The sequence below is a fragment of the Hoplias malabaricus genome, chromosome Y (assembly GCF_029633855.1).
Source record: "Hoplias malabaricus isolate fHopMal1 chromosome Y, fHopMal1.hap1, whole genome shotgun sequence".
NCBI classification, from domain to species: domain Eukaryota; kingdom Metazoa; phylum Chordata; class Actinopteri; order Characiformes; family Erythrinidae; genus Hoplias; species Hoplias malabaricus.
In genome coordinates this window covers 5,698,622-5,721,826 of record NC_089820.1, presented here as the reverse complement: position 1 = coordinate 5,721,826, position 23,205 = coordinate 5,698,622, and the positions used below count along the sequence as shown (strand labels likewise).

Below are 23,205 nucleotides of genomic sequence, written 5' to 3'. Positions count from 1 at the left end.
TTCTTTTTTCCCCATATATGAAGTTTTTATCAAAATATGTTTTGGTATTTACATGGTTTCAAAAACATTCTTGTTGCAATATTTTGTACAATTCAGAGAACTCATATGTCATTATGTTATAATTATTTACGATTCTGCAAATTATTGTGGGAAAACACAATCTACTTTCCTTGTTTTTTCAGTATCAGATACAATTTATGATTAAAAACAATTTACAAAGCTGAAATATTCATATAACATAAGCAACAATTTGGAGGGCCCTGGTCAAATTTCATGTTTTTATTGATTTGTAGAGAACACCTTTCAGTGTTAAACTCAGCATACTGAAAAAATAGTGATGACACAGCCAAAAGCATGTCATCACAAAATGTGAGTGAGTGCTGTTTCAGGACAGGTTTGTTACAAGATGGGATCAGTTCCTATTTAAAATAATAGATTACATGTTATATATAAATTAGATAAATTTTTCTATAACAATTCCTTTAATGTTGTGAATAGTTTGGAGGCCAGCAGATCTGTGAAACCCTATCTGTTAAATTTAGGGTCCTCTCCTGGTAGGACCTCTCTGGACCTGTCACGATGCTTTCTGGAAGCTGTAAGATGGCACTGGACCTCACTGGACAGGTCAAGACGCTCACTGTAAGCTGTGGCAGAGTGTTGGTTTTGCTGTGGCTGCTCACAGTGCCGAGTGCAGCGCTGACTGACTGCCCCCTGGATGAAGCTGACCCTCAGTATCAACTGAACAGTCCAGAGTCCAATCAGTCCACAGTCACAATTGTCCAGAGCGTAGCTGGATCTCTGGAGCCTCTCTATAACTTTGCTCGAGTTTTCCTTCAATCTGTACAACCGTTTGGACTTCCATTAGGTAAGCTTATGTGGTTAATATTGATTAATGTATTTTCAGTGCAGTTCAAACAAAAGCAACAACAATGATATATATATATATATATATATATATATAATTTATAATTTATCAGTTCAAATTATCCACTTAGATGTAATGTGTAGTTTTACAATTACAGAATATAGTCCACTCTGTGCTGTTACAAGAAGATCAGACATAGCAGTGCTGCTAGAGTTGTGTCCACTCCTTGTCTAATCTGTTAGACACAAATACTCTGTTGCTGCACAATTTGTGTTGGTTATACTTTAGCAGTGCTCATGGGATGTTGTTGGATAGTTTTGGTTGGTGGATATTTCTCAGTCCTGCAGTGACACTGAAACCTGTTTGGAAACCTCCAGTTGATGTAAATTTATCAAATAAAACACAGGCAATTAATCACGATTACAATTAAATTATATTTTTTGTTTGATAGTGTTAGTTTGGGCAAAAATGACATAAGTCCTCAGTATTAAAGAACTGCATTGTAATATCCATACCTTCCTACAGTATTGCTGCCAAATATGTTAAAGTTTTGCAGAATTTAATAAGTGAATTTTAATTCTGTAATAAATTTCAGATACTGCATCCCAAGTACTTGCAAAAGAAGCTCCACCCGCAGAGGTAAAACATGAGTTCATTTCCTGATAAACTGGTTTAAGATTAGAACTTAGTTCTACTGAACCTATTCTGCTCATACAATTTAGTTTCAGACATCCTATATATATATAATGCATTTAAAATATGATCCAGTGTACATTTTAATGAAAGAAGTATTGTGTTTTTTCTAATTACAGGTGTTGGTTACATTATCTGTCTGATTCTCACTATTATTTACATAGTGGTCATCCCTGTATTCGGTATAGTGCTTGTATGGCAACACTTTCATTATAAAAGTATCCCAAAAGAGAATCAGATATCATCATCATCTTCACCCGCACCATCATCATCATCATCATCATCATCACCACCATGGCACAAGAACAACATAATTGTGATTACATGCCTATCTGTTGTGGTCATCTTACTGCTGTAAGTAAGAATTTGCAGTGATGTGCTGAGATCGTTATTTTGATAAATTACTTTTATGACCTTTAACACATGTTCTTATTCACAGCAATTTTCAGCTTCTTTCATGTTACAAATATATCGTTGGGAATCTTGTCTGAGAACTCATTGATATATATGGTATTCTCAAATGGCAATGAAATATTGGTCTGCTGTGTGAATGATATTATACTTATACCACATTATACTACACATTCAGCCACAGTATACTCATTCATTCATTGTCTGTAACCAAGTATCCGGTTGCGGTGGGTCCGGAGCCCACCCGGAATCACTGGGCGCAAGGCGGGAACACACCCCCTGGAGGTTCGCAGGGTGACACTCACTCACACATTCACTCACACATTCACACCTATGGACATTTTTGAGTCGCCAATCCACCTACCAACATGTGATTTTGGACTGTGGGAGGAAACCCACGAGGACATGGAAACCCAACACTCCTCACAGAACCCACAACCTCCAGGTCCCTAGAGCTGTGTTACTGCAGCACTACCTGCTGCACCACCGTGCTGCCCCCACATTATACTGCTGGCTGTATTTCATGTTTATCATCAGTGCTTTCAGAACACTAAACATCAGCATGGGTTTAAAGGTGATTTTCACTGTAGAGCCACAAACATTTAGTACCATAACACTGAAACTGTGCTTTTTTCTGTTGACCATCACTTGTTGAAGCTTCAGTATCTATACACCAGGACTTAATGCTAATGGTACTTAAGAGTGATTTGCCAGAGTTTGTAGCATAAGTCAAAAAATACATAGTAAATTCTTAAAATTTCCAGGAGAAGCTAAAGACCCCAAGCACTATAACATCACCAGAAAGTATACCTGGATGGCATTTAGAATGGAATATTATTGTGTCAATTGCTATTTTTAGGATTATTAGTTTGTAATCAATTGTAAATCTGGCATAAATTATTTAAAAAGCTAAATCTCTCTGCATTTGGATTTGATTTGTTTCTCCAGTTTGCTAGCTAGCCACCTGAAAGAAATTTTAGACACATACTGAATCCCTCTTTATGTAAGATAAGTGTTAAGTTACCTAGTGAGGGATCAATCAGGGATTATGTACAAAACCTATTTTGATCATGTCAACACTCCATGTGAGGGACACACTCTCTGGAAAATAAATTGGGTCGTTCAGGGACTACAGAGCAATTTGGTTCTTTACCTAAAGTGAGATGCATTGTGTGTGTGTGTGTTTGTGTGTGTGTGTGTGTGTTGTCTTTTTCTTCTGCAGCACTGGTGTAATTTTGACCTTCACCACCAACAACCGGATACATCAAAATATGAGTCCAAATCTGTCACAGATCAGCATGGACCTTGAGGTTCTTAAGAATACCATTAGCGCTGTCCCACAGGTACAAACGCAGTTCACACATACAGACACACACACACCAACTTGGACCTATCCTCTGTCCATTAAAGCTGTATTTAAAATAAATAAATAAATAAATGCATTTTAAAAGCTGTGGTTGAAGTTTTCAGCATCCTAAGGGGCTCAGTGACCATGAAAATAAATTAAATAACAATAAAACATTCTTATGAAAACTACTAATGCAGGTTTGTCATGCCTACATTAGAAAGGCCAGGTCTAAGGTGGATTTTTTTCATGACAATGCATTTTCCAAATATAATCTCTATCCTGTAGAAAACAAAATGGTACTCCTACATACATTTTTACTTCGACTGAAATTATGACCAACAGTAAACTTATTTAAAGCTGTTTTTGTTTTTCTGTAATACCTACAGAAATGTGAAAATTGATAAAGTGTTACATAGAAATACTATGATTCTAACTGTAGTTCTATCACTGAGTGAAATTTATTATCTGACCAGTAACAATTTCCTTAACAGAAAGTGGACTTCATCGTTGAGCAATTCTCCACTTTCAAAAGTGAACTTACAAAGGAGCTATGGCGTAAGTAAAAGTTTATTAGCAGGTTTGATTTATTAATAAATCAGATTTTATTTCATTTAGGAAAGATTACAAGCAGCAAATTTTTGAAAAATCTTTAAAATATTTTTGCAAGGTTTTGGTGGAATTTTAATAATGGAGAAAATTTTAGTAATATGGATGGGCTGTTATGAAAATGTGAATCAAAATTTTAGCATGGAGGTAAATAAAAGCAGTTTTAACAAGTATTTTAGTGTGGGTTTTCATAATAGAATCCTGCATCTAAAACATCTGGAGTTTTAGTTCACTTAATTTAGTGCTAAAATTAAAATAGTTTTGTTTAATTTGTTAATTTTTCACATCCACTTCTAACAAAGTGGTAAAGGTGGAAATATGCTATTTTTTGCACTGACATATACTTAAGTATATTCATCAAAACTAAAAAAAATAAGAAGTTGCTTGAGCAACATGGTTATGACACAATGGGAAAGGGCCTAGGATGAATCCCTGTGGAACACGTGGTGAGTGCTGAATTAGAAAAGTTGGCAACAAATACATCAAAAAAAAAAAATACATTCTTTATGAACAGCATCAAAAGGCATTTTTAGTGCTTTACTTCTTGTTGCAAGCTAACAGATATCTGTTTTGGTCTCCAGAAACCGGGAATTTAATTGGGAAAAAAATCCTCTCTTCTCTAGAATCTCAGGTCAGCACCGTCTTGCTGAATTTGCATCGCACAATTCGAGGTATGTTTATATTTACATTGTAACTGGTAATAAGTTCCATTCCATGCCTGTGTTTTAATACTTCAGAATGTGTAATTACTGTCCACACTCCAATGGCAGAACATTTGGCACTGAAAAAAAAGAAGTTGCTTGTTTGGCCAACTTTGTTTTATTAGCAGCATATGCCATGTTCACACTACACAATTTTAGTATGATTTAGTACATTTGTTGACTGCTTTTGGAACTTGCTGGCAAAATAGTCAGGTCAGAGTTAAATTAGAGTTTGCTTGGCGATGGATCAATTGCTATGTTTGAACTATTGAAAGACACTATCCAAGAGCTCACCAAGTGATTGCTGATGCTTTGCATATGCTCGAAAAATATCTAGCAGGTTTAATGTCTAGACCTGTTGATGACTCTCACTCCAGTAGTGCAAAAATGTGACTGGCAGTGAGTGCTACAGCCAGTGGGAAGACGAGGGGGTGATTGTTTATTTCACTGTGTACTTGTATATAGCTGAAATAACAATAAAGAGTCTTGAATTTAAATTTGAAAAATAATGCAATTTCTGTTAGAATACATATGCATACAACACAGGCAGTATGCACATGCAGAGACAGTAATACTATGTACTCTCACTTAAATTAGTACAAGTACAACTAATATTGCTCATTTCTGGGCATTTGGGAAACACATTTCTCATGTGTTTTTCTGATTAAAAAACATATGAAATTTAGACACAAATTGCATTGGGCTCCTTCTGGTGGAAGATCATTTGTGAAACCATCGTTGATCATCATTTAGTGTGCAAACAAAAAACACTTCAGTACCCCTGATTAGAAAAAAAAGATGTGTATTGTGTAAGTATAGTGATCTGACGACTTTGAAACTCATAGTGTGTACATGGCATTAGAGGCTAGCTGCAAGACCTGATATTAGTATCCATTATTAAAGGCAATGTGCATAACCATCATGTCTGAATAATTATACATCCTTGACAGAGTAGGCATGATTCACCCCACTGAACTGGCGAATTGGCTTTTCACTCACTCACTCACTCACATACTCACTCACTCACACACAATTAACGAAATTCTGGGGCACTGGTGGTGTTTTGGATCAATGACACTGTTTGTCCATGTACTTGTTATGTACAGTTCAGCTACCAAATCATTATTTGACCAGGCCTTTCCTTCCTTTACAAAATTCATAACATTCACTGATTCAGTCACATGGGCACTGTAATATATTACAAAGATTTTTATTTGGCTGGTGTGCCCACAGATGCTACTGAAGCACTGCGCCTCCTACAGGAGGTGAATGACACAAGGGTTAAATTGCAGACCACTTACGGGGAGTTACAAACGCAGCTGAGCGATATGAAAAAACAACTGGACAGACTCAACACCACCCTGAATACCACTGGTCTGGAGACCGATGCTGATTATACCTTGGTATAAAAATGCCCTATGAACTTTCACTATTTTTCTTAATTCTAATATTTTTGATATTTTGCTTGTCAAATTGCAGTTAGAGTAATTAAGTGTGTTTATATGCTATTTTGCATTAATTATTCAAGAAAAATCTTATTTGTTGTGTATGCCATTCCTGTACTGCCATCATGCAATTTTAGAGCTCTACTTACTTTCATACAATACATACAATAATTTTAAATTCATTGTAGATACCCAGTGTGGATACTGAGATACAACAATTAAACTTCATATCCGAATTTAATGGCACGGAACAGCAGGTGGGTCAGTAATGTTGTTTAATTAGTCATTTCATTTATTAGGCAATACAAAATTCTACTATTTCTGGCAATTTTATTTGCAAAAACTACTCCTTAATTTCAGCCACTGCCAATTCAACCCATTAGCTAGGACTCCTTCAATCATGCATCACACTAACGAACTGGGAGAGTGGAGGGTAGCACATGCTTCCTGCAAGACACAAGACACCCCTTTCTGAACTGCTGATAACAACTTAATTTAAACTCAAATTGCTTGAAGGAGAAAACCAATTACCCAGTTGTTATGTCAGCTAACATTGGCTAACATTGCCTAGCATTGCGATGAGTAAAGCCAGATATGCACAGTGTAATTTTTAACCTAGTGTTAAGCCTGATATGATTGTAGAAAAACTTCAGGATCGGTCTGAATTTTAGCTCAATCAGCTGACATTTGATATGCAGTGTGAGAGGGGAAGTAATGCTGATTAACTGCCCAAACAAGCTCAGAGTGAGCAGTTGGAGGACTTGACGGATTTTTGACAAGTAAGGAATGTCTGTCACTTAACTTGCAATTAAGCAGTCTCACAAGCCAGTTTTTCAACATCTTGTCTCCTGTTCTCTATGCAAATGGAAATTCCTATTGTACATCTTCCCGGCCACCTTGCGTCACTTCTGTCATCTCATATATTTCATGGAATTTCTGCACATCGCATGGCAGAAGTTAACAAACACTTCCTCAACATTTCTGTTCAATAGGGCACCATAGTCTACTGAACTGTGCTTCTTGTTTTTAACCAACTCTACCTAGAGGCTGTCTTTTCCCTGCAGTGAGAGCACCCACATTGCAGCATGTTAGACTAACTTGTGTTGTATGAGCAAAGGCTATGTCCATACAAAACGAATCAGTCAAATGTGCAGTGTGTGTTATCACCAAAGAGCAAGATTTCCAAAAATATTACAGTGTGGCTTAATTCGGGGGGTCTCAGAGCAGAGCAGAGAGAGTGAGAGACGAGGTGTATTTCAGCTGGTCTTATTCATCTCTTCAGGTTACAACATTATTTTTCTCCATTCCTGATGTCTGCACAAATCTGACCACACCATATATAGAAGGTATGTGGGTCAAAAGTCATGTTTATCTGAAATTCTGTTTTTTTTTTTTTTTTTTGGCTGTATAGTTTTGAGAAGCTAATAAAATTAATTTCTCTTTACATTTATAGACATGTTATTGGACCTTAACGAATCCCAGGTCATATTTAGAAACTACAGCAAGCGGCTGCCCTCTCTGAACTCCTTTTCGGATGCAGTTTCAAACCTCCATGAGTTGTTTGTAGAATCCAAGGAAGATATTAATTACTATGATTACATCAGGTGATTATCTGATTTACACATTTTCAGATGTAGATCACATATAGTGTGCAGCAAGACATTCTCTGAAATGTAGTGTGTAGTTGATGCCACTACACTGTGATGGACTGGAACCCCGTCCAAGGTGTGTTCCTACCTTGTGCCCTGTGATTTCTGGTGGGCCCTGTACCCACTGCTACCTTGACCTGGATAAGTGGTTGCAGACAATGAGTAAATTAATGTTTGTAATTTTTAATTTAATGAGCTTATCAGGGATTGTAGTAATACTCAAGTTTTGTCACTAAATTTTGACTGGAACTAATAGATCACAAATCACAAATTCTTTCCACTGTATCTTCTAGACAGACACCAGAATTAGTTCTTCCTTTTGTTAGGCCCGGAGGAGCTGAACTGAACTTTGATTATCCACCAAGACAATTAAGAAGTGACAGATTAAATCATGATTAACTGTAGAACAAACTGAAAATTTTAGGATAGTTGACAGTTTTGTTCAGTTGTGAGAAGTGGAAAATACAAACAGCTAAAAATTTACTGAAGAATATAATGCTTATCGAAAGATACACATTACTCAATACTGAAAGGTATGCTAATGTCTGTTTCGTGTCAGGTACGAGGGACGAACTTGACTGAGGCGGACGCATACGCTAATAACACAGACTTTATTATAGAACAAACTAACAAACAAAGACAGGAATACTAGATAAGGAAACACACAACACGACTTGGCTAGGGAAAGGAAACGGGTATGGACACCGATACACGAAACAGTACAAAGAACAATGAACAATGAACGCCAACCAGGAAGTGAGGGAAAGGGACTTAAATACCAGAACAAACTAGACACACCTGACACAGATAACGAGGGTAAAGAAGGCGGAACAGAGGCGGGACAAGGCGGAGAAATGGACAATGACAGACAAACAGAGCCACATGGCAGGGGAAAACAAACAGGAAAGGGCCAGGATGTGACATTTCGTGTTTCGAGTGAATGGTAAAAAAAATATTCATGTAAAACAATGTTGGCTTATCATTTATTCATTCATTGTCTGTAACCGCTTATCCAGTTCAGAGTCATGGTGGGACCAGAGTCTACCTGGAATCATTGGGCACAAGGTGGGAATACACCCTGGAGGGGGCGCCAGCCCTTCACAGGGCAACACACACACATTCACACCTACGGACACTGTTGAGTTGCCAATCCACCTACCAACGTGTGTTTTGGTGTATGGGAGTAAACCGGAGCACCCGGAGAAAACCCACACGGACACAGGGAGAACACACCAACTCCTCATACAGTCACCCGAACCCACAACCTCCAAGTCCCAAGAGCTGTGTGACTGCGACACTACCTGCTGCACCACCGTGCCGCCCCTTATCATTTACATACTATGAAAATACCACTGCTGTTCTGACAGGAATGAATATCTTACACGCTTGACCAAGATTGACATCTATGGCCTGAACTCAAAGCCCAGCTGTAACCGTCAATGATACAGTATAAGAATATAAAAGATTCTATGTAGTAAATGATAAAGTTGATAAATATTTAAGGAAATATAAAATGAAATCTCTGTCTGCTGCCTCCTGTAGGTGGTCAGTTGCTGCATTCTTCTGCATCCTGATCCTGATCATAACGTTGCTGATGTTGACTGGACTGGTTATTGGAGCATCGGTGGTCATTTCTCCCACAGTCTACCCTTTTCACCTGCAGGACCATCTGAGACTGACTGCTGTTTACCTCCTCTATGTGTGAGTAAAGCAGAATATGTAGCTTAGCTGAAGATACTTAGACCCTTAACTCTAACTTATGGTCTCTTCTAAAATGAAAGCACACATCAAGTGTTTAACGTTAGGCATTTGTTTAATATTGATGCTTATATACTACTTCACATCTCATTTAACTTCCAATGAACACTCACTTCAATGTAGACATAAATATTGGGTCATATCATAGCAATTATTATTTCTTCTTTAGAGATGGGACAGGCATGTGTTACATATTAATGAGTCTTGTTTTCTGTTCAGTGGTTCAGGGATGATATTTGTTTTTTCCTGGCTCTTCATGATCATGGTTTTCATCAACATGTTTTTTGGAGGCAACACCGATGCACTGGTCTGCAGGAGTTGGACTAGTGGGGAGATGTTTGAGGTAAACACAATTCTAGAAGTATCTAAAATGTTCATGTAGCTTATGTAGTTTCCAAACACTGTGTCCACTCACTGTCCTCTCTGTTAGACACACCTCCCTTGCTGGTCCACCTTATAGATGTAAAGTCAGAGACAGTAACTTATCTGTTGCTGCACAGATGTGTTGGTTGTCCTCTAGTCCTTCATCAGTGGACACTGAACGCTGCCCACCAGATGCTGCTGGCTAGATATTTTTGGTTGGTGGACTATTCTCAGTCCAGCAGTGACACTGAGGACTTTAAAAGCCCTGCTGTGTCAGATCCACTTGCACTAGTACAGCACACACTAAGACTTCCGTAATTGCAGTGCTGAGAATGATCTACTAAAGAAGAAATACCAGCTGAGTGAATCCTTAAGCTCAGGTCCAGCTGCCCCATATTGTGTATGATAATGTGTTCTCTTTCCAGTTCTTGGACAAGCAAGATATATTCAGCAGTCAGAATGGGAGTGGTTACCAGACACAAGACAGTGAAAAGAATGTGACCATCAAGTCCTTCGATATATACGAGTGAGTAATGTTTAAAGACTTGAATGGACACAGTTCATTAAAAAAAAAGTCTTAACACAGGTGAATATTTGTAATAAATCCAGTACTCACTACATAGAAACTAATGCACACAAGCTGCTAATACAGTCTGGTGTTCACCTAATAATATACATTCATTCATTGTCTGAAACGGCGTATCCAGTTCAGGATCATGGTGGGTATGGAGCCTACCCAGAACCAGTCCTTCGCACGATGACATACACTCACACATTCACTCACACCTATGGGCACTTTCGAATAGGCAATCCACCTACCAACGTGTGTTTTTGGACCATGGGAGGAAACCGGAGCATCCGGAGGAAACCCACGCAGAGAACACACCAAACTCCTCGCAGTCAGTCACCTCGAGTTGTGTGACTGCGACACTACCTGCTGTGCCACTGTGCTGCCCATTAATAATAACCACCTCCCATGTAATAGTTTCATTTGCTAATTTGATCATTTCAGGTGCTCAGTTGATGATATCTACTGCTCATCTGACTGTTTCTGGTGGTCAGTCACAGTTTTTCTCAGTCACTTTGGAGCATTTCTCAGCTCAGAATTGCATTTCTCAAAATGACTTGTTCAAACTCCACATCGTCTAGTTACATGTGCACATGCTTTGGTTAATCATGCAGATGATGTTGTACAACCGTCTGCTCTTTTTACATTACCAGTTGCTTTTATCATGTTTATCAGAATGTATTAGACTGGTCCTTTGTTGAACGGTTCAACCCACAAAATATCCAGGCACTAGTTCATTGCTTAAGTCAGTAAATCAGAAATGTTCATCCAGTTCTCATGAGTTGTGAAGCCTATTTTTACATTTCTGTATAATTCTGACATTTTTGGTAAATGTCTGTTGAACTGATGAGTAGCTCTCAGGTAAATAATGACTTTCAGTGATAAAGGAGAGTGTTTATCCACCAGTTCTCTAAAATAGCTCAGAGGTGCATCTCATCAACTGCCAAACATATACAGGCAGAGCAGAAGACAGTGTTACAATTTCTTCAGACAGTGTTCTGAAGAACAATGAAATAACCTGGGTCCACAGCCCAAAATAAGTAAGAGGACAGCCACATATTCATATGACCCTGCTGGCTGCTATGGATGCAGCGTGTGAGGGCATCACAACTGATGCCTACTGAGGCTGGATAAGACATTCAAAAAGATTTGTTTCATGCTGCATTGCAATGGAAGATATCAGCTGTGTTGATGAGAATCTGTGGCCCAACATATAGGAGTGTCAGGAGGTCCAGAAAGACTCCTGTTGAATCCCCTATGCAGCTCTATATATACAGCTCTGCCTAAAGGGACATGCTGACATTACAGATTTTTTTTTATTTTTATCATTTGTGCTAAACATCCCTGAACTGGACAAGAGGTTACAGACAATGAATGAATGAATGAATTTGTGCTAAACAGTTTTGTTCTTCCCTTCTGAATTGTAATGACATGGTTTGTCATTGACCAAGAGTAAAGAGCATAAATGTGAATCTGGTCCAATCTCTTTCACTAAATTCCCCACACACAGTAATGAAACTTTGTATTGTTTATATGCACCTCACAGTAAAAATGCAGCCTTGTGCATTTTCAGTGTAGAATTCTGTGCACATTGTGGCTAAACATTTTGACTGTCCTGTTCATAATCAATGACACAAAGTCTTGTCATTCTGATGTCACTGATATGTTCATTGACATAAAAACTTCATTTTGGGACATGAAATAAGGATTTTGAGCAAGTTTCAGGGATTTGCTAGTAATCCAGGGTGGGGTGCTGTTTGTACAAATGCACATAAAGTTGTGCAAATACAAATGATGATAAGAGAAGTGCTCCAAAGCGACTGAGAAAAACTGTAATAGTATGTAAGACATAATGGTATCTGGAACTCTCTTGACTGTAAATGGTGCCCACTTAATATTCGGTACTCACTGATCAGTATCTGGTGCAGATCGGATAGTATCTGGTACTCACCTTATCGTATCTCACGCTTACCTGATTGTATGTGGTACTCAATGTCAGGTACTCACTCAAAACAGGCTGGTGCACACTTGATTTGTATCTACTGCTCACTTTATAGTATTTGGTGCTCACCTGATATTATTTGGTGCTCACCTGATATTATTTGGTGCTTACAAGTTGCTATGTCTTACTCTGCCTCAGGGGTTGCCTAACAGGAAGATCCATGTTCTACAGCATGCATATGGACGAGTTCTTTAATATGAATGAGTTCCTTAATGTTTCCATGGTAATGCACCCATTTAATTACTTACTAGGTGAATGTCTAAGTGTCATTTCTTCTTTATATGGTGATCAGGTGAAAATGTCACTTTCTTTCTTTTCCCCTTAAATGTGTGTTTTGAGGAAATGACACTATAGAGTACTTAAGAAATTATGGTGGTGTAATTGTTACAGATGCAACAGCGTGTAGCTTAATGTCAACATGTTATTTGTTGTTATTTAGCTATTATTAGTTATTATGGCTCTATATGTTTTTACAGTGTAAAATATAACTATGCTATATGTCTTCCAGTATCTGAATGGAGTTAACAACAGCCTAAATTCTCTGAGTGTTGACCTGTCCAATATAACTCTTCCTTTGGAGAACATCAGAGACACTGTGGTGAAATTTCGGGACTTCAGCAACCTTGACCAAATCAGATACAGTGATTTCAGAACTCTGGTATTGTCTTTTAACTTTGGATTGGTGTTTTTTTAACATGTTTTAAAGGAGTATTGAGACATTTTCTTCAGTAATTTTTATTTACATTATGAAACAGCCACTACACTGACACCTAGTGGTCTGGATGCATTAGAAATTCTGTACTAAATATATTATAAACATGGTGACACCCTGACGGGGGACCTGGTCTTTGGAGCATAAACTGGTTTACTCTTTTCATAAACATTGTTTGCTATGTTTAAGTCCTTTATTTAAGAAAATTTATGATTGTGGGGAAATGCAGTTCTCTGTGATTTGTTTATATTCAGAATCTCCACATGTTGTATGGTGGAATGATATGTTTGAGGTAAAAAAATGTTTGTACATGGCTAAAATTAAACTTTTCTGTAAGTTTATTTTCCACATTTGAATGATCTGATAAATATAAAGCAAGAATAGAGCATTATCCTCTTTTTTTGTTCATGATTTTCAAAGATTGTCTCCATTGTCTAAAAATCTCCATATGCCTTTACACTGCCGTGAGCAAAGTGAGAGAGAAAGCCTAGCATCTTCGTTCTTATTAGCCGTTTACCAAGACTGGGGCTTCATAAAAATATTAGACCAGTTCAAAGCACACAGAAAGACCTGACAGTTAGCAGCTAGTGATGGGACATCCTCAGAATTAAAAAAATAAAAGCTTTTTTGATTAATTTCACCTTTAAGTATGAAATATCCTGCAAATATTATGGCAATATAAAATAGTTATTTGCTAAATGTTTGAGTAAACAATATAGGGTGGTTTCCAAGACAGAGATTAAGCCTGGACTAAACTTAGTTCCCTGAGAAACTACACCTGTATGTCAGAAAGTATCTAAGCACCTGTAAAGAAAAACACTTTTCTGACACTAATTACTTCAAGAGTCATGAAAGAGGTGCCACATTCCATTGGCATATTTAAAATATTTGCTTATTTAAGGCCTTATTTCTTGAAACAAGTATGAAGAAGACACTTGAAGACACTTAAAATAAAAGAATCATATATTGTAATTTCTTACAATATACTTGTCATGTTGAGATTTTGCCTAGGTTCAAGTTGCGAACAATTTTGTATTGTAAATGTGGTTGAATGCAATCAAATATTCCAGGATTTGTCATGGACAAGGATTAAGTAAGGTATATGGTTTGTCACCATTTAGTCCAGACGTAGGCTTAGTCAGACTCTTGGAACACGCAGTGTATGTTTGCATTTATATGCCATTTATATGCAGATTTTGATGGGCAGTATATGTGTGATATGGCTTTAGATCAATATTTTAACCTGGAGTGTAATTGTTTTTCCCCTCAGCTGTCCACACCAATATTGAACATCGACTTGGACGCATTTGCAGCCCTGTTGGTGAGCAAAGAGCATAATCATTATAAAAGAGGTCTAGTGTATGACAGTCAAAAAACTTAGTTTGTTTGTGTTTTATTTACAGGCAAATGGCACCATTAGCGCAAACCTCACAGAGCTGGCCCAACTTGTTCAACTGCAAGATTCATACAGAGTGAGTTTGTTCAGCACATATTTCTCAACTAGCCAGGTATTAGCAGCATCAATTATTGCACTGAACCTGTTTAAACAAAACCAGAACTGTTAATACCTGACCTATTTGGTATTTGTTTAGTTAAGCAGTACTTTACTGCTGTGCTTAAGCAGTGCTTTATTAATGACTGCTTTTTAATGATGACATCCTATTATAATAGAGCTCATTTACATATATCAATTCCAAAGACATACTAACCAAAGACATATTTGTATGTTATGTATTAACGAATTGTAGGAAGCGTGGAATGTAATTCATGAAATGTTTCTTTCTATCTCTCCAGCTCAATATGAATACCAGCATTGCGGCTCTAGAACACATCAGTCAGAATTATAAGGTATTTATTAAAATATACACACACTGGCCGCTACATTAGAACACACCCCTTTTATTTCCTCTCACTGGCCACTTTATAGAAGAACCCTCTCTCTATTCCCACTCAGCAGCACCTTTATTAGAAACACCTCATTATCCCGCCACACATCCACTTTATTGGAAACACCAACATGTGCTACTTAACCTTGTTCCTTACTTTTTTCTAGGTGGATGCAAACAACACTCTTGAGAACATCAGTGAAATCATGAATGAATTTCAGGCTTCTCTCATTGTTCAAGAAGTGAGTTGATACTTTAGGGATTACTGTAAAAAATTAATGTAAGCCAATCTATGGTTTTCTATAAATTCATTTAGAAAGTTTGTGATACTATAAATAAATTGACCATTAAAGAAATACTCAACATTTTCCCCCATTTTCCCCATCTCTACCTGAAGCATCTCTAGCCTATTGTCATTTGGTATTAATAATGAGATGTTTTCTTATTATCAATAAAACAACAAAAAACATATTGACCTAAAAGTCATCACTCAGTACAATGCTAGTCAACATGGGTGTCTATTAGCTAACATAACAGAACTTGGCTGTTTGTCTTCTCCAAGTCTGAGGAGCTCCCATGGCCTCACAAAGGGACCTGGGGAAAAAATGTATGTATTTATAGTAAACATTAATGGACAGATGGTGGCATGTACCCACTGGCACCTATATATATAGTGATGGAACATTGTTGTACTGTGTTTTTCCAGGTGACTGAATGTATGATGGAGAGGGCGACCAATTTACTGACCAAGTATTTTGACATTGTCAGATATGTAGTAAGTATCACGTACAAGCTTCAAATGTGTCTCAAAAGGTAGCCTAACCTTCACTGTATACAAATGTAATAATGTAGAGTGTTTAACAGAACAGCAGAGAATATGTCATTTCTGAAAGAGAATATGTTTATTTCTGAAATGTCAATGCACTTTTTGGGATTAATCAGTTTTTTTTATTATTATTTTTATTTATTAATTTATTAATCAGGTTTTTATTTTAAATCGATTTGAACTCTAGACATTTTTCTGACATCAATTTTTCCTAGCCCATCTATAACCAAAGTGCTAAATAAATCTTGACATTTTTAATGACAGTGCCACTGAATTTGCCATATAGGAAAAATAATAGACAAATCTTAGAGCACAGATAAATTAAACACAGTGCTGTTTAGTGCTAAAAGCAGCCATTTGTTGCGCATCATCATGGTGTTTATGGAAATCCGTGTTAGTCTTCATCCTCCCAGCTTGGTAGCTTTGTGAAATATGGAGGAGACATCGCTAGCGATGGTAATTGGATAGTGTAGATTGCAAACCCTGGTTTAAACTGTAGGCTGTAATCTCAGGTGCCTAATTGTTCGTTAATATATCTTTTGTGCTGTGTCAAAAAATTTAAGGGGCTTCTTGATGCATAAAAATAATTTTGGCTTCAGAGGGATGTTGATAAATATCTGTAGGACCATGCCAATACTGCAGCATGTGCTGTACCACTGTCTTGTGATTAAACATATGTAACATGATCTCAATCTGCTGTATGTTTTCATATAAGTTGGACCACAGACAATCATTATACACATTTCCTATACCCATATTACCTCCAGCACAAATGTAAAGAAGTAAATTTCAGACCCCAAACATGTCTCAGCTGATCAACTATATTTGGATAAAAAATAGTTGAGACTCAAACACAAAGAGATCATTTATAAAGTTGAGAAAGGCCAGTAAACATGTCCTGGAACTGTTATGAGCATCATGTGCTGTGTTACTGCTGTGTTTTTATTAGAACACAGTTTTAACTGTATGTCCTTTAAAGACTGGTCACAAAGCAATTCAATTGGTATTATCTCTGAAGCATGTGATCAGACAGATGGCCCTGTTTTATTGACACTTCTAAGAGATGTATTTTTTATATCTATTTTTATTTCTATTTTATATCTATTTTAGTTTTTAAAGAACATAGATTTGTCTATGTAGATACAAATATGAATCTAATATCAAAGATATCATCAGAACCAAAAAAAAAAAAAAGAAATTTGTGGTCAAACCAGACCCAGTACTGTTCACCTTTATGAGTGGAGTGTTGAATGTTTTAAAGGTTTTTGTGTGTGGGTTTTTTCTGAGGTGTGTTGTTTATGGTGTGTTTTGTGTGTTTTAGATCCTTAATAAAGCAATGGAGTGCAGCTGGCTACCTGTATCCCTTGACAACCTGTACGTTGCAGCATGCGACAACCTGATAGGACCGTGGGTGAGCAGACGTGAATGGATATTCGGTTCTAAACGTGTGGGCAGCTCTAGTGAATGAATTTTGCTGCCTGTCAAAGGTTGCCCTTTGTAAATATAGCTCTGTCATCTCCAGTTTAATGCCTTGTGCTGCTACAGCCATCTTTAAGTAAAAAAAAAACAAAAAACAAAAGTGGTTGGCAGCTCTGTGTACTGCCACACAGCTCCAGGATCTTGGGGTCTTGGGTTTCAACCCTGCCTCAGGTCTCTGTCTGTGAGGAGTTTTGTGTGTTCTCCGTGTGTCTGTGTGTGTTTTCTCCAGGTGGTTGTTTCTCCCTACAATGCCATAGGTCAGTTGGTGGATTGGCTGTGCGAAACTGTGCATGTGTTAGTGTGTGAGTCGCGCCCTGACCAGGGTGTGTTCATTCCATGAGACTGGTGATTCCAGATATGCTCCGGATCCATCAAAACTGATCTTATCAGGATGAAGCGGTTACATAACACGAATGAATGAATGAATGAATTAGAATAGATTAATATTTAAATATTGTAGGAATTTTATTGGATTCTCACTGTCTGTGTGTTTGTGTGTAGAATGCCTTCTGGCTGTGTTTGGGCTGGTGTTGTGCTTTCCTGGTTCCTGGTGTAATCTTCAGCATCCTCATAGCTCGACTGTGGCAGCCTCCAACAGTTGTGAAGTGAGTCCAAATATGACCAAAAGTATATGGACATTTTCTCATACAGAGGTTCTTCTGAAACGAAGTAATAATCAGGAATTTACAGCAATAACAGCTTCTTATTTTCTGGGAAAGCTTTAAACTGAATGTTGAAACATCACTGTGAAGATTCAATGCCATTCAGTCACCAGAGGATTTGTAAGGTCAGGTACTAATACTCAGAAGTTCTGGATCATAAACACCAAACTAACCAGTGTTATAAGTCCTCTTGACCTGCTGAATATAATTGCGCGGTCATGCTCTGTGTCAGGAGCTGATGAGATCTTTAAAAAGTCTCCCGGGCACTAGGGTCTGGAACAGTGGAACTGTGTTCTCTGTTGGCATGTCGTATGCCTTTAGGATGAGTCTGAGTGATGTTTATAATTCAGAACTAACCCTCTCATGGACGAACGCCATCTGATCGTCCAACAGTAGATTTTAACTGCAGATGAAATGTTGGATGAGAAAGTGTGCACACATGCATTGATGGTTACTCTGTTATTGTATTGTGTTATGTTTATATTGTAATTCCACAATTGCAGGAAGGAGCTGTTCCAGACGCCCAATTATGTCACTGAAGTTTTCTGCATTTACAGAAAATGAATGAATGTATTAATTATATTTTTGTATTCAAATACAGACCTTTGTTATGACCTGGTTTACCTGTGATTAAATCATATCAATATTATTACACTATAACTACACCACTATAATTATTAAAAAAATATACTTTGATACAAGTGCCAAATCAACATTTTTTCTGTTGGTCTTGATGTCAGAAATTAGAAAAACAAGAGTAAAGAGCAAGCCAAGTTTAGCCAGACTGCCATTAGCCATTAGCCATTGTCACAGGGGTATTTCTGGCATTTCAAAAACAGGAACGCCCAAAATACATACCTTGTCATTGCAAGGTCTGGAGAAGCTTTGGAGCTTTGGTCTTTGTTTACATGTGTTTTTTATTATGAGATTGTGTTGTATAGAAAATATGGAGGGCAGGTAATAAATGCAGAAATGAAATAATGAGCACAAAGTTCAGTTCATAATATACACCAGCATCATTGTTTTTCTTGTTCATTTTATTAAAAAAAATAATAATAATAGATGATCAACAAACAAAACCAAGAACATTTTGTTGATTTTAAAAATTACAGTTACATATTTATTCAATGTAACAGGTTAGAGGAAAACAAGTGAAGTTTAATGTGGCTGTGTGCAGCTATATGGAGTTTTATAAACACACTAACGCCACAAAATGTCTCCCCACCACAAAGACACACACTCATATGAAATGAGACAAATTCAGCAGTCCTCCTCTCTCTGTGAGATATAACACGTGTGTAAATGTTGCCGAGTTCTGAGCCGTGTTTGTTGAACTAACCAATGCTGAGCCGAGGCTCTGGCCAACGCACGTGGTGTCGTGCCAAACACAGCCCCAGAGACACACACAAACGGAGCATGTTCCTGTCTTATTTCCTATTGTTCAGACACGGTTTGTGCTGAAGAACCTATTGTTCTTTGGTTCCAGCCGGGAACTAATTTTTCTGGTTCGCGAACAAGTTTATGTTGGTGGAAACACACCAAACGGTTCAAATGTAGTTCACAAACTGGATTGTGAAATATGGCTGAACTAACAACAGACGGTGTAGTAGCGCCACCACAGTTCTCTCTGTGAAATACGGCTGAACTAACAGTTCCTACTCCCGCATGTATGTGTCAACATTAGGAGTCAGTCAGTCAGTAAGTGAAAATGCCTCTTCTAGTCCAGCAAATATAGTCAAAAAACATATTTTATCATCAAATTTGTCTTATAATTATGCATTTTCTGTTTACAAACTCAAATATAGAAAGGTAATTTTGCTCAAACTGTTCGTGCCCTAAGCTAATTTTCATATGAAATGGAAACCAAAAATAATTCATAATTGTCTGTTTCACGTGTGTGTTTTGAAACAGTAAAATGGATTTCCCCCACAAGACTGAAGTCAGCATCTACACTAGAATGGACGACCTCAAGGGTGTCAGGTATGGTCTCCTATTTCATCTCCAAACCAATTTCCATGACTTAATTTTCTAGGAGTTTTCTGAATGGATATGAATCATGACATTTATAACTGTAGGTAAATAGCTGCATCCAAACCACAAGCTATAATACAATATGTACTTCTTACAATACTGTGTTATTTTTGTAACGTGTAAATATATCTTTGATGACATAAATGGCCCTGGCATTTTAAATTTCTTTCCATCACATGTTCCAAAAAGCTGGAACAATGGTGAATTTTGGCCAATTTAGAAATATAATGAACGGCTCAAAACATCTTGAAGAATAAGTATAAGGAAAAAAAGAACACCTATGAATGCTGTAGTCTTTGTGAGCTTGTTTAGAATATGTGTCAGCGGAGAATCCAAACGTTAAATAATAACATTCCTCAACAGGTGATCATAAGGATTGATGGTAATTTCACCCTCTCTGGTACATGATCCCTTAAAAAGCATAAGGGAATATAAAATAATAGCTGTTGTGTTTTGTAGATTATCCAGGCTGTTACCAGCCTGAATTTTAAAAGCCAGAAACTGTCATGGAATTGATGTATATTAGTGCCGATGGTAAGGGTATCTTGCACATCTTTGAAGGCACCTTAACACTAAGATAATACACATTTTCTGCGATGCCCATTCTTATTTCAGCATAGCCGCACCAGGCCACATTCTGCGTGGTTGCTTAACTAGTGTGCGCAGATGCTAGATTGTCCTTCCTGGCATGTCAAATGCCTGATGAAGCTGTGCAGCTAAAGTTTTGAATAACAGAAGAATGGCCAAAATGGTGTTTCCAAAACTGCATCAACAATAATTTACTCAGCAAAATAAGCTAGTTAAGCGTCGTTAAAATGAGAGTTGACATAACAAGGTCGTAAACAAGTTCCGTTCTATTACAGCCGTCAAAGTACGGGTGACACAGAATTTGCAAATTGCAAATGAAACTAAAGTTTGTACCAGTTAATATGTGGTTTAGGACACCTTAAATCAGTAAGATTTGTAATTTATTTTTTTAATATAAATAAAATTAGGCTTTTATTTTGAAAAAAAAAAAAAACAGGAAGGATGGAAATGCCAAGAACGCCAGCATCTACAACTGATGAGCTGTGAGGAAGCTGATAAAGGCAAAGGAGAAAGCAGCACATGAAGAAACAAGAAAGCAAGGCAGCTTTAAATGATATACATTGTATAAGCCAATCACTTTCCAGGAAATCCATAGTGGTTTTGATTGTGATATTCTGTAATGTCATGTCTTTAATAATAAATTCTTGTAGCTGCTTCTTTTCTTAACTCCTAAAACTAATGAGTTGCAATACATCAGTGGTATTCTATTCATGTTCCTCTAGAGGGCAGCAGTGGCCTAGTTTTAATAGAAATACTGGACTATCTGGCCTTTTGTCCATTCGGTGCCTGTGTACATTTTCACTTTGAATACTCTGTCAGGACTTTATTTTCCCAGAGGACCATTTAAAATAAACTACAGTAGTCTGTAGTGTCTTTACCACCTGTGTTTGTGACTCTTTCCTGTAATGCTAATAAATCAATTATAGTTGAAGGCTGATTTCTTTTGTGTTATAATAATGCTATTATAACATGCAGATATGTTCAAAAGTCTAGACTATGCAGGTCTGAGGAAAGTCTTGAGTAAAGTATGAGCCTGAATACAGCTGTGAGTCAGTCAATGTTAATTCCAGCTGTTCAGCTAGGTGTCAGTCTACACCTATTCCAGGCTCAAAGAGTCATTTAAGGCCAGTTCTGAATTCCAGGGCATTTCCGACTTTTGGGTCAGTCAATTATGGGTGCAGTTTTGGGTCAGTCAATTATGGGTCCAGTTTTGAGTCAGTCAATTCTGAGTCCCGTTTTGAGTCAATTATTTCTGAATCCAGGTTCGAATCAATCAATTCTGAATCCAGTTTCGAGTCAATCAATTCTGAGTCCAGTTTTGAGTCAATCCATTGTGAATCCAGTTGAGTCAATCAATTCTGAGTCCAGTTTTGAGTCAATCAATTCTGAATCCAGTTTTGAGTCAATCAATTCTCAATCCAGTTGAGTCAGTCAATTCTTAGTCCAGTTTTGAGTCAGCCGATTATGTGTCCAGTTTTGAGTCAGTCATTTCTGAGTCCCATTTTGAGTCAATTATTTCTGAATCCAGTTTCGAGTCAATCAATTCTGAATCCAGTTTCGAGTCAATCAATTCTGAATCCACTTTTGAGTCAATCAATTCTGAGTCCAGTTTCGAGTCAATAAACTCTGAATTCAGTTGAGCCAGTCAATTCTTAGTCCAGTTTTGAGTCAATCAATTCTGAGTCCAGTTTTGAGTCAACAAATTCTGAATCCAGTTTTGAGTCAATAAATTCTGAGTCCAGTTTTGAGTCAGTCAATTCTGAGTCCAGTTTTGAGTCAATCAATTCTGAGTCCAGTTTTGAGTCAATCAATTCTGAGTCCAGTTTTGAGTCAACAAATTCTGAATCCAGTTTTGAGTCAATAAATTCTGAGTCCAGTTTTGAGTCAGTCAATTCTGAGTCCAGTTTTGAGTCAATCAATTCTGAGTCCAGTTTTGAGTCAATCAATTCTGAGTCCAGTTTTGAGTCAATCAATTCTGAGTCCAGTTTTGAGTCAATCAATTCTGAGTCCAGTTTTGAGTCAATCAATTCTCAATCCAGTTGAGTCAGTCAAATCTGAGTCCAGTTTTGAGTCAATCAATTCTGAGTCCAGTTTTGAGTCAATCAATTGTGAATCCAGTTTCAAGTCAATCAATTGTGAATTCAGTTTTGAATCAATCAATTGTGAATCCAGTTGAGTCAATCAATTCTGAGTCCAGTTTTGAGCCAATTAATTCTGAATCCAGTTTTGAGTCAATCAATTCTCAATCCAGTTGAGTCAGTCAATTCTTAGTCCAGTTTTGAGTCAGCCGATTATGTGTCCAGTTTTGAGTCAGTCATTTCTGAGTCCCATTTTGAGTCAATTATTTCTGAGTCCCATTTTGAGTCAATTATTTCTGAATCCAGTTTCGAGTCAATCAATTCTGAATCCAGTTTCGAGTCAATAAACTCTGAATTCAGTTGAGCCAGTCAATTCTTAGTCCAGTTTTGAGTCAACAAATTCTGAGTCCAGTTTTGAGTCAACAAATTCTGAGTCCAGTTTTGAGTCAACAAATTCTGAGTCCAGTTTTGAGTCAGTCAATTCTGAGTCCAGTTGAGTCAATCAATTCTGAGTCCAGTTTTGAGTCAGTCAGT

General features: G+C 37.4%; 1 protein-coding gene across 1 annotated transcript; it reads left to right on the top strand.

Annotated features, from left to right (window-relative positions):
- The first annotated feature begins 1,786 nt into the window (after window positions 1–1,786).
- LOC136678067 (prominin-2-like) lies at window positions 1,787–23,200 on the top strand. Its single transcript, XM_066655879.1, has 22 exons — window positions 1,787–1,912; window positions 3,192–3,312; window positions 3,809–3,872; window positions 4,505–4,594; window positions 5,858–6,027; window positions 6,258–6,326; window positions 7,352–7,415; window positions 7,523–7,673; window positions 9,261–9,419; window positions 9,696–9,819; window positions 10,265–10,365; window positions 12,548–12,632; window positions 12,918–13,067; window positions 14,392–14,442; window positions 14,525–14,593; window positions 14,916–14,969; window positions 15,175–15,249; window positions 15,714–15,782; window positions 17,155–17,244; window positions 17,814–17,917; window positions 19,886–19,954; window positions 21,030–23,200. Exons 2-22 carry the CDS (start codon window positions 3,241–3,243, stop codon window positions 21,067–21,069), a joined length of 1,920 nt encoding a protein of 639 aa, XP_066511976.1. The 5' UTR covers window positions 1,787–1,912; window positions 3,192–3,240; the 3' UTR covers window positions 21,070–23,200.
- The last annotated feature ends 5 nt before the right edge of the window (window positions 23,201–23,205 follow it).